Below are 26351 nucleotides of genomic sequence, written 5' to 3'. Positions count from 1 at the left end.
GCTCAACATAGTTGTATAATGAATTTTAACTTTAGTACATCTCTTTACTACTTGTGTATTTGTGTTTTCTTTGCATATTTACATTAGTTTATATGAATTTTCCAAACTTCCAGTTTTGCCCGCATATAGTTGGACATGTGCCAATTATAAACTATAGGTTAGGTGATGTTTTAGGTCAAAATAACACTCCCAATGTGTTTATTGGCCTCAAATTAGGTTACACGTCAAATTTCATGTCAAAATGACCCCAAATACCCTTCGAAACAGGGGTTCAATTTTTCATCGAACCCTTGCCAAAAGTCGAGCGACTTTTGGCGACATGTCGCCCGTGTCGCCATGTCGCCAGAGTCCGACACGGCGACACGAGTCGACATGTCGAACCTTGGTTGCATCTCATATATATCGATGCTATATTCTAATCATTAGTATTTATTCATATTATAACTTAAAATTAAAATAAAAACTAGATTAATGACCATTAATGAGAAATCAAGATAGACATCAACCACCTTACGTGGAGAGGAAATAAAGCAAAGTGGTTAAATGCGACGAGATGATGATAAGGTGAATTGTAGCAAAACAATACGAAGTGTTGAAAAGACGTTTCAACAACCTACCACGCAGCGGTTGCCCTTGCTGAGGTTACACGGCTCTTAGCCAAATTCAACGAGGACAGGTGAAAGATAGGTTAAAGACAGGTAACAGAAGAAAATAAGGGGAAGAGAAAGGAAAGTTGGCTCCTTGCGCCTGAGTCGTTGTGATTTCTTTTCCACAATGCTCAGCTCTCTATTGTCTACGATCTCGAGATTTCGATATTGACCTTCGTTTCGTAAACATTAGGTATTGCCTATCTTAGCGTTGAAGTTCAACATTATTGTTTGAGACATAATTTCAACGCGTTCACACTCGTTCAAAGCAAAACTTGATTGGTAGCCTTATGTTCATTTTCTCATAAGCTTAAATGCTAATGATCGTTCATACCAGTTTATAGATCATCAATTTCAATTTTGAAAAGCAACAGCAGGTACGAAAAAGGTAGATCCATTCACTGCTTAATACAGTGAAGGGGATCAAGGGGATCACGACGAACCACAAATGAATTACGGATTTTTATTTGCGGCAGCCCATGCTGCTAGCGGCTGCAATCGAGCCACGTGTGCAAATTTTAATCCAACGGCTGTGAATGAAAGTGTAGGGATATAAGTGTAAATAAATTTTTTTATTTTACAAACTTTCAACTATTTTTTTTAAATTTACAAAAACAAGTCCCTGGTGTTCACCCGACTGATATTCACTCCATTTAGGGCTTTTCGAGCTTTCTTCCTCTCTTCAAAAGGTTAAATGTATAGGCAAAAACCTTTTGAGATATTTCTTCATCTGCTACCCGTTTTCCTTAGCCCTTGGTCGCTAGTTTCCCGCTGCATCACTCTGCCCCATGTAGAACAGCAAATTCAACATTTTATTGCTCTCTAGACTAAGGTCAAGGGTTATCACAAAAATAGAGAAAGATGGGTTTTTGGTTACCCTTATTTTCTTCCCTTTATGACTTGAGAACAAGGGTTTTTGATCATTCCTTTATTTCTTCCTCAAACAATTTGTGAGCTCCAACAGTTGATGTAAACCCATGAAGAAGCAAGCAAACAGAGAAGAGAGAAGGATTGGGTAACCTTTTCTGGATTATAATGGGTCCTATATTATTCTGTTGCTATTTTCCGTAGTCACTCTGTACTTATTATTCTTGGTTGTTCATCAAATTGGTAGAAAAACCATGAAATTTCTCATTTGGGTATTTTGCAGGTGGCTCTGTTTACTAAATCATGTTTTCTTACACCTGCATTTGTCAGCTGTAGTCTTCTATAGGTTTGTTGCGTTTGTGAATCTGATAGACTGAAGGCGTTTCTCTACTGGTGAGTGAGTTGTTATGGAATCCAATGGAAAACTTCTCATAACCTTTTGAGAGGAAGAAGAAAGCGGAATCGAAAAGCCCTAAATCGATGCATCTCAATCGCGTGAACAGGGAGTTATTTTTGTAAATTTCAAAAAATAGGTTGAGATTTTGTTAAATAAAAATTTCATATTTACACTTACATCCTCACACTTTCTTTTACAACCATTGGATTAAAATTTGCGCACGTGGCACGATCGCAGCCGCTAGCTGCTGGCAGCAGCAAATAAAAATCCATGAATTACTCTAATAGGATTTCTATGGCAAAAAGGGAAAAAATTACTCTAATAGGGGACTAGGGTTTGTGGCTTGGATTGAAGTGCACATATTGATCTTGGTAGCTTCAACGCCAGTTAATTTCTCAATTGCTATAGAAGGTGAAGCAATGGCAATTAGAAAATGTCTTCTCAAATGCTTGGGAGACGGGATCAAAAACCTACAAATCTGAGTCAGACTGCAAGACTCTAATGCAAATTCATCAACAGCAACTCCCTCTCCAAATCTGAACCCCTATCATGTTATTAACAAAACTTGCAAATATTTCGTAAAAACATAAATTTTACATGCACCAACCACACAAGAGATAGAACAAATTATGCTGCCTGCTCCAGTTAATTATCAATCACTAAGCTTTATTCCTTTGATACAGATAAAATATATACTAGAATCTATTTTAATCTGAGTTTGGTGGATCCCGATCATCTAAAGCATCACGTCGGGCAAACATTTTTATTTTCGTGGTGATTATTATCTTATAAACTTGTTCATGTTTAATGAAATTCTGATCATATGAACTATTGATATTGAAGTCTGGGTTACCCTTGAGACCGTATCACCTCAAATGGTATTGCCTTTAGAGGCAGAGCTTTCTGCAGAGTGAGCCCAAACTTATAATCCATGTCCATGTCCTTTGGGCTAACTGCACCTTCAATCCTCCAATCAAACGATTGCGAAGTGAAGCCCAGCATCAGTGGCACCGTTCGCAAAGCTAGTGGCATACCTGGACAGATCCTTCTCCCAGCCCCAAATGGTAGGAGCTCGAAATCTCGGCCTTTCACATCAATCCTTGAAGAACCCAAGAACCTCTCTGGAAGGAACGAATCTGGGTTCGGCCATGTGCTAGGATCCCGAGCGATAGCCCATATGTTTACCAGCACTTGAGTGTCCTTGGGCACAGTAAACCCACAAATCTCCACTTCACTTTCGGCTCTGTGTGGGATCAAGAGCGGAGCTGCTGGGTGCAACCTCATGGTCTCCTTCACCACTGCTTGCAAATAAGGGAGCCGAGCGATGTCAGTTTCGTCTACTGGTTTCCCCTCAGCAACGTTCTCTCGGAGCTCCAATTGAAGCTTTGCCATCTTTTCTGGGTTTTGGAGTAGCTCTGCCATCGACCACTCTATTGCCGAAGAGGTTGTGTCTGTCCCTGCAATGAATAAGTCCTGATAGAAACCCACGTAGATATAGTCAGACCCCAGAGGAGAATGAACAAATAAGAGCGATTTTGAGAATGGATACTAACCGAAAGCAATGCGTTGATATCGAAACGGCCGAAATCCAAACTCTTGTCGTGGTAGTGATCGAGCAGGGCATCTAGTAGATCATCATTATTTTTACTAACAGGAGGAACTGAAGCTCTGTTCTTCAACCTTTCGTCTATCATTTCATCGAACAGTTTGTGTAGTCGATCAAAGTGAATCGCGGAACGGCGCTTTATACCTTGCAAATCAAATGGTTTCAAAACAGGGAAATAATCCGAAAGGTTGGGCTTCCCTGCTTCTTCCATAACACCCCGCACAGCTGCTTTGAATTCCTGCACTTTGCTGCGTCCGACTCTAAACTGGCCACGTCCATGGAGAAGACGATGTTCGACACCAAGTTAAGGGCGGTGATGAATGAAACCTCACCAATATCAACTGCTTGACCCACCTTGGCATTGTTACCAACATGATCAAGAAGCTCCTGAACCTTCAGGCGCCGCAACGATTCGGTGGTTTGAAGTCTTTGTACGGAGAAGATATGATTATTCAAGAGCTTGCGGATGCTTCGCCAATGGGAGTAGGGAGGGAGCCACACAATGGCAGCCTGGTGGCGGTTCTGCACCGTAACTGAGTCCATGATTGTTCGACTCGCCATGACTTGGTCGTGGGTTTGAAGGATTTCTTTGGCCATTTTAGGGGAGGAAGCAACAATGGTCGTTACACGACCGAGCCTGAGAGTCATGAGAGGACCATAGATCTTGGAGAATCTGGTTAGTGACTCGTTGGGTTTGTTACCGAGTTCGAAGAGTCTCCCAACGATTGGCAGGGAAATGGGGCCTGGTGGGAGCCTTTTGTGGCTGTTGCCGAGGAAGACGATGGGTATCCATGCCCTCAAACTCCATAGCATCACCACCAACAAAGCTGAAACCAAAATGAACAATTCCATGTTAGAAAAATGGTTTTCTAATGAATTTGGCCTCTGCAACTTAAGTTGGTACGTGAGCTCCTCTTTTTGGTACGAGGAGGCCTTTTATATATCTATATACAAATGGGGATGAGGATCTTATGATGCTCTGGAGTCAAATATATGATCGTTGAGGTAATCATTTCTTACTATCAATGTGTTTCATGTGTTGGTTCTTAGTCAATATCGATGTCCTACACATGTTTTAGTCTCATCAATGTCTTTTTCACTATAAAGAAAAGAGAGATTCATTATGAAAGCATTAAAATTGGAACCACACTTGTCTAAGGTCGCTTGGGGCCAATTTGAATCTGACTTACTCTATGACCACCCCTTATGATTAGAGTAGGCGGGAGTGCTAAGATCCAAAGTCGAGAGGGAAACAGCCTAGATTATACGCTAAAGGTTTTTTTTTTTTTTTTCTTCTTTTTTTTGGTAAATATCATTTACCCCCTCTCAGCTGGACAAATAACACTTACACCCTCTCTTACTTGGATAATATCAATTACCTCCCCTCTATTAACTTTCTCCACAAAATTTAACTTTCAACGTTAATATTTTTCTAAAACCCCAAACTTGGCTAAATTTTTTTTTAGCTTAAATCCTAAATTATTGTAATCATCCTAGCAATTAAAATGCTAAATTACTCTCAATTAAAATAATTGTTAAAAACCAAAACACCATAGTTAAAATTCAAATTATCTTTAATTATTAAAAGTCGAACATACCCTTTTGATTTGCATTTTGATATAAAGCACTTCCTTTTTTTAGTTGTTTGATAAAATAAAATAAAAGGTATGTTGGGATTTTAATAATTAAATATAATTTGAGTTTTAAGTATGGTATTTTGGTTTTTAACAATTATTTTAATTGAGGATAATTTAGTATTTTAGATGTTAGGGTGATTAAGATAATTTAAGGTTTAAATTAAAAAATATTTTCAGCCAAGGGTATTTTGGGATTTAAAAAAAATTAACAGCAAAAGTTAAATTTAACCGAGAAAGTTAACAAAGGAGAGGTGTTTGATATATTTGTTAGGTAAGAGGAGAGGTAAGTGATATTATTCAAGTAAGAGGGGGTGTAAGTACTATTTGTCCAACTAAGAGGGGAGGTAAGTGATATTTACCCTATATAATACTATCATACTACGACATATAAAAAGAAAATTTGAAATACTTGTGGTATGTATTTTAGTTGACCAAAATATCCTCTGAATAGACATGTATCCGTTCACAAAATCCAATAATTATTATTAAAGATGAATGGATGTAGAATGCCCTAAGGAATCACGAGTATACGAATAGTTGTAGCCTTTTTCTAATAAACATGTACCCGTTCATAAAACTCAATTATTATTATAAATTAAATATGAATGGATGTAGAACCCCCCCCCCCAAAGGAGACACGACTACCACCTACAAATAGCGCAACCTTACCCAATGAATCCAAAACCCAAATGGCTCGATCCCTTAGAGTACCCAGGAAACACAACTACTACCTACGAATAGTTGCACCCTTTTTCTTCCATTTTTGTTTTTGTTTTTCCTACCATATTTCTCTTGAAATAGGTGCGAGACGAATTTAAAGTTTGTAAACTCTGGAGATTTGAAATTGATGTCTTCTATTTTATTGTATAGTATGGATCATAGAACAAAATTCCATCAAAACTTGCGAAAATTCCACAGAAATTTTCCATTTTGAAAAATGCGAAATGAAACTCATGAGGACCGAAAAAAAGTCCTCAATTTCGATCGAAACTGTCGAAATTTCGCGAAACCTCGAAACCTGTCGAAATTTGGTTCAACCCAGTTGGACCAGCTGGTTCATGAGGAAAAAAATTCCCAAATTTCGTGGGAAACTTGGGAAATTTCGTGAAAACATAGGAAATTTCGTGGAAACTTGGGAAATTTCGTGGAAACCTGGGAAATTTTGTGGAAACTTGGGACTTTTTCCTGTAAATTTTGTAGCTTTCCCAAACTTTCAATTTTTTTTGTTGATTTCATGTTTCCCCAAATACCTCCTCCATCAAGACTTCCCTATCCAAAGTGCATATTCCCTCAGGTTGGTTATTTTAAACATATTGATGACCAGACTCATAAAGTTACAGTTGTCGATTAACTTGACAACCATAGGCATAAAATGTCATGAGATGTCTGTGTTCGTTGGTTGGAGGAGAGGATGTTACATGCATGGTACTACTCAGCTCACATGATGAATCCACTCTTGGCACTCCTCTTAACACTAAGTTGTATTTTCCTTTTATTGTCAACTATTTTGAAGTTAGAAATTATATATTGAATGTTATGTGCTTAAGTAGTTACGTTTAAATGTACTTTTTGGACAACTCTACATTGATGTTATGTACATTGAATGAAATATCTACATTGATTTTTTTTAGCAAAATACAACAAATGCATTCTTTATACTCTAATTAGCTTAAATACATGATCCCACCCCAAAATACTCTCTAAAACTTGTCGAAACTTGATGTCGAAACTTGTACGGAAAAGTCTTCGATTTTCTCGAAATTTCCCAAGTTTCCGCCTAAGTTTCCCATTTTACCCGGTCGAAACTTGAGTTTCCCTCGAATTTTTTACCATGGTATGGATTCAATGACGAATCCAAAGAAGCATTGTGTCCAACCAAACAGCGGATTTATCTTGCCGCGATCCACTTGCTATATATGTGATAGGTATTTACCTGATTTTCCCCACTTATCTCTCTTGTAATTTTGCTGTTGCAGAAGAAGTTTTTATAGAAAAAGTTATTTTCATGATCACTTACAATGCAAGCACAAAGTGAGGCTCCCTGACATGCAATGTAAGGATAGGTTTCTCCTTCAAAGCATAGTTACTAGCCTAGAAACTACTGCAAGGACGTTTCACCAGAGATGGTAAGAACAACAAGCATGAACAGAATCTATTGTACTACTATTCAGTTGGTAGGAATAGTGGTGTTCGGTTTACAACTTGATTTTTTATTTTAGGGAACATTAAGTTCAACAAATACTCAGGTAACAAAATCAAAGAGAGCAAGTTAAGAATTGTTTATGTTTCTCCTACTCAACCACCATCGCCTGTTCCAGAATGATCTGAGGGAGGTTCTCGTCGAGGATGAGGGCCACTATACTAGATAATGGAAATGTGAATGCTCCAGAATTCAACGTTGTAAGTTGATGCCATTTGTTCATACTTAGTCTTTAGAAAATTAGGTGTAGACAAACTGACCTCAAAGTTTGGTGGAAGAACGAACTAGAGCTCAATTGGATTAACTAAAAACGTTGATTTTCTGTCTTATAATTGTGGTCCTAGGTTTCAAATAGCACTAAGTGGATACCCATACGTTTCAAGTGGATATTCCGAATCTCAAAACAGAAATTCAAAGGTCTATTTTCGGTGTACTTTCCAATTCATCTCCCTCCAACCCCCAACCAAACAAAAGTGCCTAGAAGATGAGCTTGTTTGGTGCCAGCCATGGAGACCAAAGAATGAAAGAAGCTTGACCGAAGAGCTCAGTGCAAAGCCTTTTATCTTTCCTTTGAAGAACATACCAAGTTGAAAGCCATTCTGCTACATATGAATCTGTTGAACTATTAACCCTTGGAGCAAGTTGAGAGCCGAACCATATCGCTTTAGCATAAGGGCATTGGAAGAATAAATGGTCCGTTGACTCAGGAGCATTACCACATCTAGAACAGGTTGTTTCTATAGGAATTTGTCTATGGAACAGGGCAGTGGTGGTTGGTAGGCCATTTGAGCACATTTGCCACATTAGAAACTTGATCTTAGGGAGTGTAGCAGGGTTCCAGATCAGTTTCCACATGGAGGGAGAAATCCTCAGATGAGAATATGGTGAGAAGATGAAGATGGCCGACTATTTAACTGCCTCTGTTGCTCATTGTAGATCATGATGTAGGTGCTTTTGATCGAGTGGTTTCCAGATGAAGAAGGTCCCCATACTTGAGTATCATAACCTCTTAGCCTTGCTGGCCTAATTTTCATAATGGAGTGTATATCTTGAGCATTGAAAAGCACTTTCAGAAGTGGGAGATTCCAACTTCCCTCATTGGATAGCAACTCGTGGACCATGCTAAGTTGACAATCAGATGGTCTTACAGATGTAACACGATAATTTGGGTTGTCAGGTATCCATGCATCATCCCATTTGTGAATAGAAGATCCATCACCAACACTCCAAATCAGTCCTTTAAGCATCACATCTTTGCCAGCTAATATACTTTTCAATACATGAGAGGAATTATGTCCCTTCAAAGCATTTAGGAATGAAGATCTAGAGAAATATATGGCTTTAAGGACTTGAACCCACCACAGATCAGGTTCAGCCCATATCCTCCATGCTAATTTCGACAATAAGGCTTTGTTGTGTAGAGAAGAATCTTTGAATCCTAGACCACCATGGAATTTAGATTGACATAATCTTGCCCAAGAGATCCATTGAATATGACCACCAAGATGGTTGGAACCCCAGAAGAAACGAGCCGAATCTTGTCTAATTGCATCATGATATTGTTTTTGGGGCAACAAGAGATGTAGACCAACATAATTGAAAATTGTGGATGAAACCGATTTAAGTAAAACTGATTTTCCAGCAAGTGTAAGTAGATTTCCCTTCCAACCTGCAATCCGGGAGTGCACTCTATCCTGCAATTCAGATAAGAAGTCATTCTTCTGAGATGTGTAGTCCATTGGAAGGCCAAGATACTTCATAGGAATTGGTCCCAGCTGCATTTTTAATATTCTAGTAAATCAGCGCCTCCAATGACTTGGAGTACTAGGACTGAAAAAAAGAGAAGATTTGGAAGTGTTGATTTGTTGACCTGACCCTTTACAAAACCTATCCAAACATTCCTTTAATCCATGAATAGCTTTCACAGAAATTTCAGAGAATAGAACTATGTCATCAACAAAAAGCAGGTAAGAAAGTCTTGGTGCTCTATTCTTAATCCTGATTTCACAAACCAATCCATCATTTTCTGCTCTATTAAACAAGTGACATAAAGCCATCGAGCATAGAGAAAATATAGCTGGGGATAATGGAGCACCCTGACGAAGACCTCTTGAGGGAGAAATAGAGCCCTGCACTGTTCCATGCATAAAATTGGGACCACACTTGTCTAAGGTCATTTTTTTTGTTTGGCCTCTGCAAATTTTTATTTTATATATATAAGTAAAAATTCACAAGGTTTATGTTGCTAGATCTCTTTTCTTTTCTATTTTTGTTTTCTTGGGGAGGGGGGTTCCAAAAGGGTTTATGTTGCTCGACCTTAATAATGTCAAACTTTATGGTAACTCTTGTATTATTTGTTTAAAATCCTATTAATAAAAAGGAGTGTGTTCAAAATGACTTTCATAGAAGTATTATCGTCCTTTAATTACTTCTTGTTTTATTCGCAGAGGTTTCACATTAATAAATATGCAATTAATCTACGCATTGCTCAAAAGTTTCTTCACAATCAAGCGTATTTTTTAGGTGACTTATCATTTCTAACTGGAACTTTGATTGCCAAATTCCTATTTTAGAGGTGGAGGTGCGAGTCATATTTTGATTTGATTCATCAGCTACTACTCACTGCATTGTTATCACAACATAGTTTGTCTAACTAATGTTTTGTGATAGGAGAATGGAAATGCAGTTGCTTTCTTCTGTGGTATTCACAACAATTAATCTACCTTATATTTTACAGTGACTTAAGTTACAATGTTTTTCACACAAAAATAAATAAATAATACTAATGTTTGTCCTAAATGTGGTATTGGCATTTTGCAAGTGGGCAGTAAACAAGAGGGAGAAGGTTAAGAGTCGAAAATAAATTTAAGTTTAGATTTATTTTACCAATTGGATTTTTGTTTGATCGCATATCACACAAGTATATACATAAATGGATTGAGATGAACCATGGCAAAAATGAATATAATAAAATCTAGCCAGATCACCGTTTTAATAGAAAATAATATTTTTATAATAATTCTTTGTTTTTTGAGTGCAATAAAAAAGAGACTATTAAGTTATAGGTTCTTACATGCTTATACAGAGTTGCAAATCTATCTTTATGAAAATTGATTATGTCTCTAGTAAGAATAAGAAACAAATTAAAAAAAATCTTACTTCTAGCTAAAAAAATTTAAAAGATCATACCAAAAATAAACAAATTAAATGATAAACCAAAACTTTAAAAGATTTTACTTTTACAAAAAAAAAAAATAATAATAATTGATCAATAAATACAAATTAAAAATTAAAAGCTCATACCTAAAAAAAGGAAGGTAAAAAGATAAATTAAAACTCTTGCTACGGTAGATGAGGTATCATCCATTTATGATGATACCGTAGCATGGACTCAAAGACAACAGACTTAGAAACTCTTCAATCTGATCGACAAAATTTAAACCAGTAACAACTCTAATGGCATTTCTTTGAGAACTATAGTTAAAAAAAAAAAAAAAAAAATCATTTTAGGCAACGGTTTACAAGCATAGCAAAAAATAACAAAACTGTCACAAAAAAATAAACGGTTACACTTACCCTCAGTCGCAACGTCCGTCATCTATGCTGGAGTCACGGAAAATAGGCGACAGTCTTTGGGCACCAACTAGGAAAATCTTTTTGGCGACAATTACACTTGTCACGACTAATGGGATTTTTTGCGACAGTTACAATCGTTGTGAATACTTTGATTTTTGGCAACGGTAATTAGAGTCGCCAAAAATGTTTTTGGACAATGGTAGCCAATATGTGGGTAATTTTATGCTTTTTAGCCATGAATATTTTAGAAGCGTCATGAAAAATTGGTTTTTTGGCAACAGTTTGAGAGTGTCATAGAAAACTATATTGGCCGACGGTTCCTTAGCAAACCGTAGGCATAAATGCTCATTTTTAGCGACGGAAGAAATAAAACCATCGCCAAATTTTATTTTTTTTGTCAATTCAAAAAGTCATCATCGATCCTAAGCTAGAAAAAACATACACCTGGAGTGACAAGTGACATTTAAAATTATCACCTCTAAGTCAGGAGACGACTGAGTAATGCTGACATCTGTATAATATTCGGAAATAGCGAAAGAAATGGTTTCTTGATCAATCACCTCTAAAACTATCCTCCATCACTTCCCCCACTGCAGCCCTAGTAGGAAATGGGAGTGAAATGTCACAAGTCAGAATCAAAACATTCAATTGAAACTTCTTTAACCGCACAATTCAGAGACTCTTTAGACCGAAAAGATCCTCCAGCAGCCAATTCACTTCAAAGACCTTAAAATGATGCAACATGCAACAATATGTCATCAAATGAAAACAAAATAAGAAAATAATTTTGAGACTCACGAGCTCACATGGACTGTTCCTTGCTGGTGGCCGATACTTTGGTTGTTTGGCACAATTATTGATAGATTTGTTGGTCGATCTTATTGGATTCCTAATTGTTGATACGGAATCTCGCTCGTCCTTCCTTGTCACGAACCTGCAAAATACGTGCTCGACCTTGTGTGGTCGAGGTAAGTCTCCGACGAGCAAGTCAGTACCAATGATATGATCTCAATTACTCAACTGTGAATTCAAGTAATTGATCACACAAAATATGAATACTTACCCCCATAGTGTTTTACCTGAGGTGTTTATATAGTGTATGATAATAGTTATATTCGGAATGTGACTCTAATATAAGTTGTTCTAGGAGAGTAACTCGATAAAGAATTCTTTTACCTAGCTGACTCTCTTCTCTAGTTGTTGGATGGTAGGAGTCTACCCTTGTGAGATTTCCTCATCCTGCTAGGCGGATGTGTTTGGCACTATGGTCGGTCCTACCATGAACCGCCTAGTCGAACCTACTAGGTAGCGAACCTGGTCGGATCGTGCAACTTCTGGTTCAAACCGGAAGATATAGAATGACCATTTTAGTCATTAACACTTATATTGAAAGAAACGGATGACAAGTCAAGACTATTATTCCAAAATCAATATCATTGGAAAAGCAATGAAGATCTATCAAACCCAGATCTCCAACTTCCTCTGAGGATCTGCTTCAACCGTTACAACTACATAAGAAATTACATAGGAAGATGATCAAAGACAATATCGGAAAGAGATAGTGAAGAAAAAGTAGTCATAAAGTGAATCCACAACTAAGGTTTAAAGTATCGGTATCGAGTATTGTATCGGTCAAGTGATTTTTAAGAGATGTATCGTCCTGTATCAAATATTGTATCGCTTTGGCTAATGTATTTTAGTATAATTTAATGGAGAGACGTACCGAGATGTATCGTATCGGTTGGGTCAAATATGGATACGTATCTACTAGTATCGTATAGTATCTTGGGATACTTTAAACTTTGTCCACAACCCCTTAATTGTGCAACCAGTAAAAGCGTCGAGAAAATTTATTTTCGACGACGTTTCTATTTGTGTAGCCATATATTCATTTTCTACGATAGTTCCTAGAAACCGTCTTGGAAAATGAGTATATGGAGACAGTTTGTAGAAAAGCGTGGGGAAAAATATATTTTCGATGACGTTTTCTTGGGAACTGTCAGGGAATAAAATATTTTGCGACGGTTTTGGGTAAACCGTTGGGAAAAATGGATATATGGCGACGATTGCAAGAAAAATCGTAGCCAAAAATCCCTTTTCTTGTAGTGATTGGATTCAATAACTAATGGCCACCCCCTTTTCACCAAAAATGAACTCAGATTCAACAAGAAAATCTTTGTTATAGTCCTACATTGCTTTGTATTGATTTTTGTCTCAAGTTTTGTGACTATTGATTTGCAAGTAGATATTGGTTGTTCGGAGAAAACCATTTCACTCTCATATTCTCAACTTTATCACTAATGGAAATGCATTTTCTTCTTTAGGCTCTGTACGTTTTGCTGCAAATATCTGATACAATGGAGATGGTTTGGTGAAGGCGATCAAGATGGCTAATGAAAATGCAAAAGAGAGATTTGGGAGTGGCTTTGTGAAATTGTAGCGGACTCGAATTTCGATGGAAGAATTGACATTAATTAACAACTAATTAGTTGCCTCCATCGATTATGTCAAATGTATTCATAAATTGCAACCAGGTAGAATGGTATACTTATACACTATCCAGTCTATCCTACAAAGGCGCCTCTTTTAATGCACCAAATAAGAAACCAAATTGAATCAATAGGGATTAAAGCTCACACAAAACAAGAGAACAAGTATCAGCAGGATACAAGTTGGATTTCTCTCCCAACATGACTTCCAAATTGAAGTGTCACACCCAAGGGCTATATGTGAAATCCCCTAAAATCCTAACTCGATTAACCTTCGTTTTAGGTCCATGAACTCGGAGTTTTAATAAATGCAACTTTGGACCATTCAAGTTGATCCTGGGAGTTTGGAAAGTGAACCTATGGACTTGGTTGAGCTAGAAGATGACTCGGCCAGCTTAATGGATTTTAAGAGGAGAGAGAAAGTCACTCCGGAAGGCTAAAAAAATGCAATTTTGATATGCACGGAAACCAATACAAGAGGACCCCATTGCCAAGGTAAAGTACCATTGAGTCAAGCATCTTTAAAGGTTTTTTACCCTCCGAAGCCAACCAAAAACCACATTCGTATGAAGTAGTTATGAGGGCGATTGATCAAATTGACTGCCTACCACGACCCAGAAAAGGGCAATTTCGGGTGTTTAAGTCTAGAAACCCTATTTTATTGTTCTCTAACCTTATAAATGAATTGCTTATGTTCTTTGGAAGCTAAGAGCTTGGGAGAGAGGGAAATCTTGGCATTGAGTCAAATCATTGAAGATTAAAGCTTGCTGAAGCACCGAAAGCAAAGTAAATCGCATGTTGAGGTAAGAAGACCTCTAAAATCCTCTTTGCAACTATTTCTTTGATGTATTTATGATGAATGTTTGCATTGATAGTAGTGGAGTTACGATAATTGGTTGAAATGAATGGTTGTTTATGTTTCCTATTGTGTTTCAACATTTTTTAGCAATGGATTGTGATATTTCATTTAGTTGAGATTGATTCATTCTCTCAAAGATGCCTGCAAGCAACACTTTGAGAACTAAATTGGGCCTTTTTTTATTTGAGACTTGTTTGGGTGTTTAAAAGGTGTTTTTGGGATAATGCTATTGTTCCATTAAAGTCCCAAGAGTATCCAAAAAATTGGATTTTGGAATGAGATTGAGAATAGCCTTTTTGGTTCACAGCCTAGGGGGCAGTCGAAGAGTCCTGCTGAGCTTTGATCAATTGCCCCTATATGGGTGGTGTGATTTTAGTTAGTTTGATGCTTGATTTGGTCCCCAACTTGAACCTAATTCAATCTACATGTTCTCTAGGGTTCTTGTAGCTTGTTAGCACTTTGAATTGTGAATTTCCTTGGACTCTTGGAGATCATTTTGTCTTCGATCTCGATCGTCCATTTTGTTTTTTACCCACTTGTGAAACGGACGGTCGAGATTGAAATTACGGTTGAGATTTCAATCTCAACCGTAGGCAGCAGGTGTTGTGCATTTAATACGCAACATTCAAGTTCAACACTACTCCTTGAGACATAATTTCTTGCACGTTCACACTCGTTCAAAGCAAAACTTGTTTGGTAGCCTTTTGTTCATCTTCTCAGAAGCTTAAACGCTAACAATAGTCCATCCTAGTTTATGGATCATCAATTTCAATTTTGACAAGCAACAACAGTTACAAAAAAGGTAGATCCATTTACTACTTATAATATAGTGAAGGGGATCACAAATGAAATAAAGAATTACTTTAATAGGGTTTTAATTTATGGCCAAAAGAAGAAAGAAAAAAAATCACTCTAATGAGGTACTAGAGTTTGTCGTAGGGGTGCAAGTTTGGCCCTGGCGGCCTTGACTAGCCCTAAGCCCGCCCTGAGCCCGAATAGGGCTTGGGCTCAAGATTTTGGCCTTGAGGGTGGGTTGGGGCCAAAATATTTTGTGTAACAAACTCCATAATTCTAACCCGGCCAGGATCAGTATTTCAGGTCTAATAACCCGAAGGTCCAACCGGAATAAGTTGTGGAATATCCAGATTAAAGTCTATGATCCATATCCTAAGTCCATGGATCTGGATTTTTTTTATGAAGAACCTGCTTTATTGGAAAGTGAATCACCAGACGGAATCAAGTGTGTTTGAAGATTTCGGAACCAAGGTAAGATCACCCCCACATGTTGTATAGGGTTAGGTTTGAATTGGGGATCAACCTTTTGAGCAAAGCACCCAAGTACTGAAAAGTACTAGGGGCGGTTGTTTAAGGCAATTGATTGGCCAATCAACCGCCCCAAGTGACTGCTAGGTATGCTTGCGGGATTTTTACCTTAATTTGCCCTCAGTCTCATATGTATAGCAAACCCTGACCTTTTTACTCGTATTTTATACGGGATTGTTGATGTAGACAGTAAGGAGGCAGGTGCATGACACGTGAGAAAGGTGTGATTGGTGAAGAAGATCCAATCCTTCGTCCATTTTGCGAATTTGGTGGAGGTAAGTGAATCCAACACTCTTTGTATTCTTTCCTCATCTCTTGGAATGGTGTTGATTTATTCCCCTTAGATTGGTAGTTAGTTATTTGTGTTGATTCTATTCCCCATCAGTCATCTTGATTAGATCATGTCGAAAAACGGATCCTTGTATTCAAATAAAGGATAGATCTAATCGAAGGAGATGATTTGAATATCGAATCTTTAGAATTTTTAGGGTTTCCTTTCGTGCTTGTGTTGTAGGCTTTTTAAGGATAAAATTCGGATATAGATCTTCCCGAAATTGGATTAAAATTGGGAAATCAAAAGTCAAAATTTCAGACTTAGAAGTAGTTTGGAACAGGGGCGGTCACTTGGCCAACCAACCGCCCCAAGCGACAGGCTGAGTCATAGTATGTTAGGTTTTTTATTAAAATCTATATGATCTATATATTAAGTTTCAAAATTAGTTTTTGCATTTCTTTTATTTAATTGTTTTGTTTGTGTGTGGGACCCTTGAGGTAAGGGTGGTAATGAGGCACCATGAGGTAAGGGTGGTAATGAGGCACCATGAGGTAAGGGTGGTAATGAGGCACCATGAGTAAAGGAGGCCCTTCATGACCTTCATTAAAGGAGGCCCTTCATGACTTTGGTTATGAGGCTCTTCATGACATTGGTCATGGGTCTTAAAAGTCTTGATCATGGTGATAAGGTGGGCTAACTTGAATGGTGGAATTACTCAAATTCTAACTCTTGACCTTTATTTCTCATTTCAACTTCATGACCATTCATGGCCATTACCATGAGTGGGGGTTAAGGTCTTTGAATGGATTAAAGCCTATTCATTCCAAAGAAGTGAATATGAGAGTTACTTCCCCAAGTAGTGGGGAGGTTAGGTCAAGGGGGTTTATTCACATTAGTGGAGGAGGGACAAACCATTGATTCTCCATTAGTGGAGAATTGATTCTCCCCTTGTGGGGAGGTGTGGTTTGGGCCTATATAAACCCCCAACCCTTCCTTGCATATTGTGTGCTATTGAGACTCTCTTCACTCACATTATTTGTTTTACAAAGTTCATTTCTTTCTTGAGTTGTCTAAGTGTTGTGCTCTAGCTTTTGGCTCCTTTAAGGGACTAGAAGAACTACCTCATCTTCTAGTTGGAGGTTGCTTTATCTTGGAGGTGGTGGTGCGAAGAACCCTTGGTAGTAGGGTGCATCAATTACCTTAAAGACAGCATCAAGGTGTGACTCAACCTCATCAATCAATGGTTCGTTCGGTTGCTACTTCAAGCTTTTCAAATTTGCTAAAGATCTTCATCTCTCAATTGTATTACAATTTCACTTTTGTATGTTTGAAGAATTTGTAATACAATTACCCCAACATAGTAGCTTTGTGAAGTTGGTCTTTGCTCTGATTTGACTCATGTCTTCTATATATTTTTGCAACTCTATATTTAGGTGACCTCTGAGGTTTACTGGAACTTTTGTGGGTGAAGTCTACTTGCATTTTAATAAGCTTTTTATATATTTACAGGTAAGGACACATTCTTCTATATATATATATATATATGCGATGATATATTCTAGTTGAACTGTTTAATTCATACATATATCATTTCTCTTGTAACTTGCTGTAGTTGAATGTATGTTGTGGATGATGTTTAGGTGTATTTTATTACTTTGTGATATAGAATGAATGATTATGTTATAATGGTTGGTGATGTACTGTAATTGTGATGGAAGGGTTTCCATTTTGGGTATCCGTTGCTTGGGAATGTCATCCTAGGAAATCTAGATTGCATGGCTAGGTACCCATACATGCTACTATTCTTTCAATAGGGGAATTAAAGCCGAATGACCCATGATAATAGTGACGTAACTCTGTTTCATCCTACAGCGATAACCAGTCGGTGCAGAGATTCAGTTGTCCACTATTGATCACGCATTGGTAGGATTGCATATGTTAGGATTTGGACTCATGGACATTCAAGGAACGGCCGAGAGTCGTCAGGGGTCATGAGAGCATCCGCCCCAACAATATGTAGATGCCCATAGGGCTAGGGAATGGAGTCTAGCGACAGTAACCAGTCCGTGAGGGTTTTCATTCCTAAGTAGAGAATGATACTAAATCGAGTTGGCTAGTGCCATGGGGGAAGTATCTTGACTATATATAGTATGTTACTATATGACTTTGCATTGGATTAGAAACCCAGACATGCGCCAGTACTCATACTAATAATTTTTGTAAGAGAGTGTTGAGTTAAACCCCAGTCATGGTTGACTAATGAGGAATGAACCCCTTTGCCCGAGATCCCAACAGAGGTAAATAGTCCGTGAGTGATCAGAGTGACTAGACCTACCTAGAGGAGGGCTGGTGTTACATCTTAAAGCATGTCCACCACATAGAGACTTGCATAGTTAGTTATAGTTGCATTCATGTATTTGCATATTATTCTTTACATATGTGTTTACTTTGATATACTATCGATATGTATGTGAAATGTGTTTTCCTTATTGAGTTCGTTAGAATTCATTCATTTTCTTTGTATGTTACATTATATTATGCAGATGGGTTTACCGAATCAAGAGAGGTTCCGTATGACTGGAGCAACTCCTGTGAAAAGATTGTGGTATCGTTAGTGGGAGACAGAGATGTTTGCCACGAAGCCTCTTGGGGATGCTTGGAGTGCGCTTATAACACCCACTGATGACAAAATGAGACAGATCGCTTGGCATTTTGAGAAGTCTTCGGAGAAAAACTGGAGAACTCCCTATATTACTAGATTTGAAGCGAAGGCTTTGGCCCAGGAGCGAACTACTGGAATAAAACTGTTTTAATATAGTAATTGTTTCCACTAAATTTGATAAATTTTGGAACTTGTGATACTTAATTTGATTATTTTCTTTGATTCATTTCTTTAGAGTGTTTGGACTCCTAGAATCCTTTTTAATTAATTATTCAAACTTGTTCTTGCTTATGATTATTATTACTTGCATTTATTATTATTGATGATAACACCGTGGATCTTGTGACGGATCTCACCACAGGTTGTCGAGCGGGACTGATACTGGCGGATGGGATGTGACATTCTGGCCCTGACTAAGGCCAAGGGCCAAGGGCGGGCATGGGATCTTGTGACGGATCTCACCACAGGTTGTCGAGCGGGACTGATACTGGCGGATGGGATGTGACATTCTGGCCCTGACTAAGGCCAAGGGCCAAGGGCGGGCATGGGATCTTGTGACGGATCTCACCACAGGTTGTCGAGCGGGACTGATACTGGCGGATGGGATGTGACATTCTGGCCCTGACTAAGGCCAAGGGCCAAGGGCGGGCATGGGATTACTTTTTGGCCCACCAGGCCTATCCTAACCTATCCCTGATTTTTTGCCTTAACCCTAGCCCTGATTTTGGACCTAATCTTGGCCCTAATCTTGTCTATGATGCTTGATTTCAATGAATTATGAACATGGACAAGGATAGGACCAATCAGGGCTAGGGCCAAGTATAGGGTTAATCAGGACCAGGGCCAAGGATAGGGCCAATCAGGGCAGGAATGCACTTGGCTTGGCCCTATAGGGCTCAAGGTCAGGGACAACAATCCTTGGCCCTGAAGTAGGGTCAGGATAGTAATGAGCTTAGATTAGAATACATAGGGTTGGACTTGGATTGCAAAAACCCGGCTGAGCCCGACCATATTGCAGCCCTAGTTTGTGGTTTGCATTGAAGTGCACATATCAATCTTGGTAGCTTCAACTCCAATTAGTTTGTCAATTGTTATAGAAGGTGAAGCAATGGCAATTAAAAAAGGTCTTCTCAGATGCTCGCAGACTGGATAAAAAAGCTACAAATTTGAGTCAGACTGCAAAACTCTAATGCAAATTCATCAACAACAACTCCCCCTCCAAATCTGAACCCCTATCATGTTATAAACAAAACTTGCAAATTTTTCATGGGGAAATGCCCTGTATGTGTAGGCCAAGCATCGATGAGTAAGCAGAATAATACTAAAAATCATCACTTAAATAAAGATAAAGGTTTTAAATGGTCCAATTCCGGTTACCTGGTCCGGTCGGTTTAGTTCGATTTTGTTTATTTGAAGGTAGAAAAGCAATTGCAAAATCAAATCCATGATGGCTCTTTTTGGTATCAATTTTCATTCTCTATTATGAAAATTTTTAATTATTTTAAATGATTTGACATCTATTATCATTTTTGTTTTTATTTAAAATAATAGAAAAACCTCCAAAATCCACAATAAACTTTTTGTCCATTATGGATTATGGGTGAGAATCCATTCTCTTCGCACATCACTTAAATTCCTACATCAAAACTTAAGGGTATAATGGTCAATTTACATTCTATTTTGAAAACCTTGTCATCTTCCTCCTTTTTCCCATTCTCAAACACTACCGATCCTTTTTCACCGTCATTTCACGATCTCCCACTTTCCCTTCCTTCATCTCTTGAGATCAAACTACAATTCATGCTCTTGTTTCTCCCTTGCATTCCCTCTTCTTATGATTCTCCTCTTCTATGGCTGATCTACATCTACAGATTAGAGTGAAATATTATCAAATTACTCCTTGTTGCAGATCTTAAGCACTTAAAGTTTAAAGCCACCTTTGAGAAAATCAAACAAGTTTGGAATGTAGGTGCTAAATTGTATGGAAAGGGGGAAGTCACCTCCTCCACCTGCTTCGGTAACCAACCTTCCAATGGAAGATGCTATTTTGTGACTAAACTCCGGTGGCAAAGATGTTGATGAAACCTGAATTTTACGTAGGTCACATTGTACCTGAGAAGATATTATTTGGAAGAAAACGGATACAAAGCACCACCTTCTTGCGATGAGGTGAAGCCAATCCAACCTACCTCCAGTTATGAGGAAACCAAAGTTTCAGAAGAAGATGAAGGGTTAGTTACTGTTGTACCCAATGCTGAGGTCAGAGAAGCTATGGAGCCTAAGAATGGTGACAAAGAGATGGATAGGGAGCGTGGGAAGGAAATGTCTTCTCCCTTAACTCTCTCTTTTCTTTCTCATCGTCTCAACCCTGTACGAATTTTGAATTGCAAAGCAACTTCTTGATTGGATTAATGGAGTCTTGGTCGGATGCACCCTATCTGTTTGATCATATGCTTCATTCGTCTGGTTTTCCACATTGTTCTCAATTGCTCTACCATTGAGCGTTGCTGCGTTTGGAATCCATCTTCATCCTGTTTATTATTTATTGAAAGTGGGTTGTACCAAACTTATTTTCCATTTTATAATTTATTCTCAAGATTAGTCGCCAAACTATTTTTCATTTTAACTGAAAATGAATTGTTGTACTCATTTCTTTTAAATAGGTATAATAGAGAATGAGAATTGATACAAAAAAGAGCCTTAGTAAACAGTTTTACGTGGTGCCCTTTTTAAAAGAGAATGGAAATACCCTAAATAAATCACTCATAAAAATATAAATTTTACATGCACCAACCACTCAAGAGAGAGAATGAACTATGCGCCAGCTCAATTGATTACCAGTCACAAAACTTTATTTTGATACAGATAAAATACATACTAGAATCTATTATGATCCGAGTTTGGTGGATCCCAATCATCTAAAGCATCACGTCAGGCAAACACTTTTATTTTTGTGGTGGTTGTTATTATCTTAAACTGGTGGAACTATTGAGTTTGAATTTTGGGTTACCCTTGAGATCGTATCACCTCAAATGGTATTGCCCTTAGAGGCAGAGCTTTCTGCAAAGTGACCCCAAATTTATAATCCATGTCCATGTCCTTTGGGCTAACTCCACCTTCAATCCTCCAATCAAACGATTGCAGAAGTGAAGCCAGCATCAGAGGCACCGTTCGCAAAGCTAGGGGCATACCTGGACAGATCCTTCTCCCAGACCCAAATGGTATGAGCTCGAAATCTCGGCCTTTCACATCAATCCCTGAAGAATCCAAGAACCTCTCTGGAAGGAACAAATCTGGGTTCGGCCATGTGCTAGGATCCCGAGCGATAGCCCATATGTTCACCAGCACTTGAGCGTCCTTGGGCACAGTAAACCCACAAATCTCCACTTCAGTTTCGGCTCTATGTGGGATCAAGAGCGGAGCTGCTGGGTGTAGCCTCATGGTCTCCTTCACCACTGCTTGCAGATAAGGGAGCCGAGCGATGTCAGTTTCATCTACTGGTTTCCCCTCAGCAACGTTCTCTCGGAGCTCCAATTGAAGCTTTGCCATCTTTTCTGGGTTTTGGAGTAGCTCTGCCATCGACCACTCTATTGCCGAAGAGGTTGTGTCTGTCCCTGCAATGAATAAGTCCTGATAGAAACCCACGTAGATATAGTCAGAGCCCAAAGGAAAATGAACAAATAAGAGCGATTTTGAGAATGGATACTGACCGAAAGCAATGCGTTGATATCGAAACGGCCGAAATCCAAACTCTTGTCGTGGTAGTGATCAAGCAGGGCATCTAGTAGATCATCATTATTTTTACTAACAGAGGGAATTGAAGCTCTGTTTTTCAACCTTTCGTCTATCATTTCGTTGAACAGCTTGTGCAATTGATCAAAGTGAATCATGGAACGGCGCTTTATACCTTGCAGATCAAATGGTTTCAAAACAGGGAAATAATCCGAAAGGTTGGGCTTCCCTGCTTCTTCCACAATACCCCGCACAGCCGCTTTGAATTCCTGCACTGCTGCGTCAAACTCTAAATTTGCCACGTCCACGGAGAAGACAATGTTAGACAGCAAGTTAAGGGTGGTGATGAATGAAACCTCACCAATATCAACTGCTTGACCCACGTTGGCATTGTTACCAACATGATCAAGAAGCTTCAGAACCTTCAGGCGCCGCAATGATTTGGTGGTTTGAAGTCTTTGTACGGAGAAGATGTGATTATTCAAGAGCTTGCGGATGCTTCGCCAATGGGAGTAGGGAGGGAGCCACACAATCGCAGCCTGGTGGCGGTTTTGCACCGTAACTGAGTCCGTGATTGTTCTACTCGCCAAGACTTGGTCGTGGGTTTGGAGGATTTCTTTGGCCATTTCAGGGGAGGAAGCAACAATGGTCGTTACACGACCGAGCCTGAGAGTCATGAGAGGACCATAGATCTTGGAGAATCTGGTCAGTGACTCGTTGGGTTTGTTACCGAGTTCGAAGAGTCTCCCAACGATTGGCAGGGGAATGGGGCCTGGTGGGAGCTTTTTGTGGCTGTTGCCGAGGAAGACGATGGGTATCTTCCATGCCCTCAAACTCCATAGCAACACCACCAACAGAGCTGAAACGAAAATGAACAACTCCATGTTAGAAAATTGGTTCTCTACAACTTAGCCGATAAGGGAGCTCCTCTTTTTGGTACAAAGAAGCCTTTCGTTTGTAATTCATACTTATATAAATAAAAAGAAAAATTGAAACAATTGTAGTATGTATTTTAGTTGATTAAAATATCCTTCCTTGAATAAACATGTACCCGTTCACAAAATTCAATAATTATTATTAGTGATGAATAGATGTATAACCCCCTAAGGAGACACAACAGTTGCGTAATAGTTGCACCCTTATCCAACTAAACCAAACCCAAACGGCACCCTCAATAGAGTACCCAAGAAACACAATTACTACCTAGACAGCCTTTTTCTAATAAACATTTACCTATTCATAAAACCCAATTATTATTATTAATTAATGATGAATGGATGTAGAACAACCCCCCAAGGATACACAACGAACCCAAAGCCTAAATGGCTCCTTCAATGGAAACACGACTTCTGGCAACGAATAGTTGCACCTTTTTCTTCCATTTTTGTTTTTGTTTTTCCTACCATATTTCTCCTGAATTAGGTGCGAGACGAATTTTTTGGTGAAAAGTTTGTAAATTCTGGAGATTCAAAATTGATGTCTTCTGTTTTATTGTATAGTTTAGATGACGAATCCAAAGAAGCATTGTGTCTGACTAAACACATGATTTATCTTGCCACGATCCACTTGCTATATATGTGATAGGTATCTACCTTATTTAATTTCCACTTATCTCTCTTGTAATTTGTTGTTGCAGATGAAGTTTTCATAGAAAAAGTTGTTTTCATGATCACTTACGATGCAAGCAGATAGTGAGGTTTCCCTAACATGCAATGTAAGGATAGGTTTCTCCTTCAAAGCATAGTTGCTAGCCTAGAAACTACTGCAACGGACGTTTCACCAGAGATGGTAAGAACAACAAGCATGCACAAAATCTATTGTACTACTATTTAGTTGATAGGAATTAATAGTGGTGTTCGGTTAACAACTTGATTTTTTTTTATTTTCGGGAGCATTAAGTTCAACAAATACTCAGGTAACAAAATCAAAGAGAGCAAGTTAAGAATTGTTTATGTTTCTCCTACTCAACCACCATCGCCTATTCCAGAATGATCTGAGGGAGGCCCTCATCAAGGGCCACTGTATTAGACAATGGAAACATGAATGCTCCATAATTCAATGTTGTAAGTTGAGCCATTTGCTCATACTTGGTCTTTAGAAAATTAGGTGTAGACAAACTGACCTCAAGGTTTGGTGGAAGAACGAACTAGAGCTCAATTGAATTAACTAAAAAACGTTGACTCTGTCTTATAATTGTGGTCTCAGGTTTCAAATAGCACAAGTGGATCCCCATACTTAGGTTTCAAGTGGATATGCCGAGTCTCAAAACAGAGATTCAGATCGAGGTCTTTTTTTTTTGGTGTACTTTCCAATCCATCTCCCCCCAACCCCCAACCAAACAAAAGTTCCTAAAAGAGTTATTGAACATCCATTGATTTCTTAAAAATTTCCAAGGACTTGATGCAAATTGGCATTAACTTTCAAAGACTTTTGTGCCTGTTTTAAGAGAATTCAATGATTGTTCTGTACAAGACATGGAATCTAATTTCAAGCATTGTAAGGATTTCAATTACTTTTAGTGGATATTCATCACAAGTTTGTGCAATTGATGAACTGCTCCATCAAACTATAAACGTTTACATGCTAACATGTTTTAAAGAAAAAATTTAGCTTATTCTACAATAGGAAAAACACTTATTTTGGCTACACCATCCAGCATACCTTTCTTTTGTTTTATAAAGGAAATGAGGGAAAATAAAGTGTTTGTGAAAGGAGGACAGGAAGGAAAGAAGGGGGTGATGGGGGTGGGTGGGAGTGAGGGAGGTAGGGAGAGGGAGAGACACAGATTGAAAAACAAACAAGAGTAGATAAAAATGAATAAATCTTACAAGTAATCAATGCTTCAGGCTGTACTCACTGTATGGGTTTTAGCTCGATCATCTATCTAACTCATTATAGTTGTGGTCCGCTTGTGCTCCATCAAGATATGCATGTTTACTTTTTCTATTTCCTCTCTGCACTAATGCGTCTTGGAGGCTAAGGTGTAACTATTATATGAGTAGCAATTAATCGAGCATCACTCTTACAATGAGTGCACTGTTAGTGATGACACCAACTCTCCACATTTTTCTTTTCAGCATTTATTATCTCCAAATATTTCCCCACCTTTCTTCTCTGAAATGTTGGTCTGAGTTACCTATTGCAGTTCAAGTCTTTTTACCATATGCCTAATGTGTTTACAAGCAAAAGCTCTACTTCCAAAGTTGACTAAGCCAAAAATTTCGAAAATTCAACATAATAACAAACTACGCCAAGTGCTGGAAAGGAAATCAGGATGCAGATTTTTCCATCTTAAAGGTTCATGATTTTTAGCTTTTAGTAATATTTTGTTCAGTTGTAACTACCATGGAAATGACAAGGAGCACAAGCAAAGTTTAGTTCTCCCAAACAGCAATTTGCGCATCATATTGATGTGAGTTGTTTCTCTCTCATCATCCATCATTTACTTTTGTTAGTTCTCTCTCCCGTCTATCTTTATTTTCATAAGAGAAGGGTTTTCCATACTTTATTGGCCCAGCAAACAGCTTGGTTCCTACCTTTAGCAACCTATTTGCAGCCCAAACCTATTTTAGCAACCTATTTTCCCCTTAAAATAGGTTTGTGAGGTAATCACTTCTTACTGCCAATGTGTTTCATGTGTTGGTTCTTAGTCAATATTGATTTCAAACACATGTTTTAGTCTCATCGATGTCTTTTTACCTATAGAAGAGAGAGAGATACACGAGAGCATTAAAAAAAATTTTTTTGGTGTAAGGTGATTTCATTCGAAAGAGTTAACTGAAGAGGAACAAAAGCCTGGCTCTAAAGCAAGCACATTTTGCAGCCAGGGGAAGCTCACAGGCCAGAAATGCCTGGAACCAATAGAAATGCCACGCAGGGCTAAGGAGTCCGCAATAATGTTGGAAGAGCGCAGAATAAATTCGAATCGAACATAAGCGGAAGAGGCAAGCTCCAATATATCATCCACCACTGGAGTAGCTACTATAGGAGCATCGGCTTCCCCATTGAGAGATTTAACAGCAACCAAGCAATCAGATTCAACAATAATTCTATGATATCCAGCATCCAAGGCAGATTGAAGA

The 26351-nt window shown here is 38.4% G+C and overlaps 1 protein-coding gene and 2 pseudogenes across 2 annotated transcripts; 1 reads left to right on the top strand and 2 right to left on the bottom strand.

The window, feature by feature from the left end:
• Positions 1-2344: 2344 nt before the first annotated feature.
• LOC149030246 (geraniol 8-hydroxylase-like) lies at positions 2345-4413 on the bottom strand (annotated as a pseudogene). The gene is made up of 2 exons (XR_016172914.1): positions 3465-4413; positions 2345-3384 (listed from the first exon to the last, which is right to left on the bottom strand). The product of XR_016172914.1 is annotated as a geraniol 8-hydroxylase-like (transcript).
• Positions 4414-6999: 2586 nt separating this feature from the next.
• On the top strand, positions 7000-25574 carry LOC149030244 (vesicle-associated protein 1-1-like; annotated as a pseudogene).
• LOC149030245 (geraniol 8-hydroxylase-like) lies at positions 21544-23153 on the bottom strand. Its single transcript, XM_089152611.1, has 2 exons — positions 22248-23153; positions 21544-22167 (listed from the first exon to the last, which is right to left on the bottom strand). Exons 1-2 carry the CDS (start codon positions 23151-23153, stop codon positions 21544-21546), a joined length of 1530 nt encoding a protein of 509 aa, XP_089008737.1.
• Positions 25575-26351: the final 777 nt, after the last annotated feature.

Source organism: Hakea prostrata, chromosome 1 (assembly GCF_041222555.1).
Source record: "Hakea prostrata isolate BN-2017 chromosome 1, UWA_Hpros_2, whole genome shotgun sequence".
NCBI classification, from domain to species: domain Eukaryota; kingdom Viridiplantae; phylum Streptophyta; class Magnoliopsida; order Proteales; family Proteaceae; genus Hakea; species Hakea prostrata.
Note: the sequence above shows the minus strand (reverse complement) of the source record. Positions and strands in the feature narration are given on the sequence as shown.

What these genes read in the sequence shown, in the direction of transcription:
- LOC149030245 (XM_089152611.1), bottom strand. Translation starts at nt 23,153, where the DNA reads ATGGAGTTGTTCATTTTCGTTTCAGCTCTGTTGGTGGTGTTGCTATGG. An exon ending in ATATCAACGCATTGCTTTCG is followed by an intron (nt 22,168 to 22,247) that starts GTCAGTATCCAT and finishes GGTTTCTATCAG; the next exon opens with GACTTATTCATTGCAGGGAC.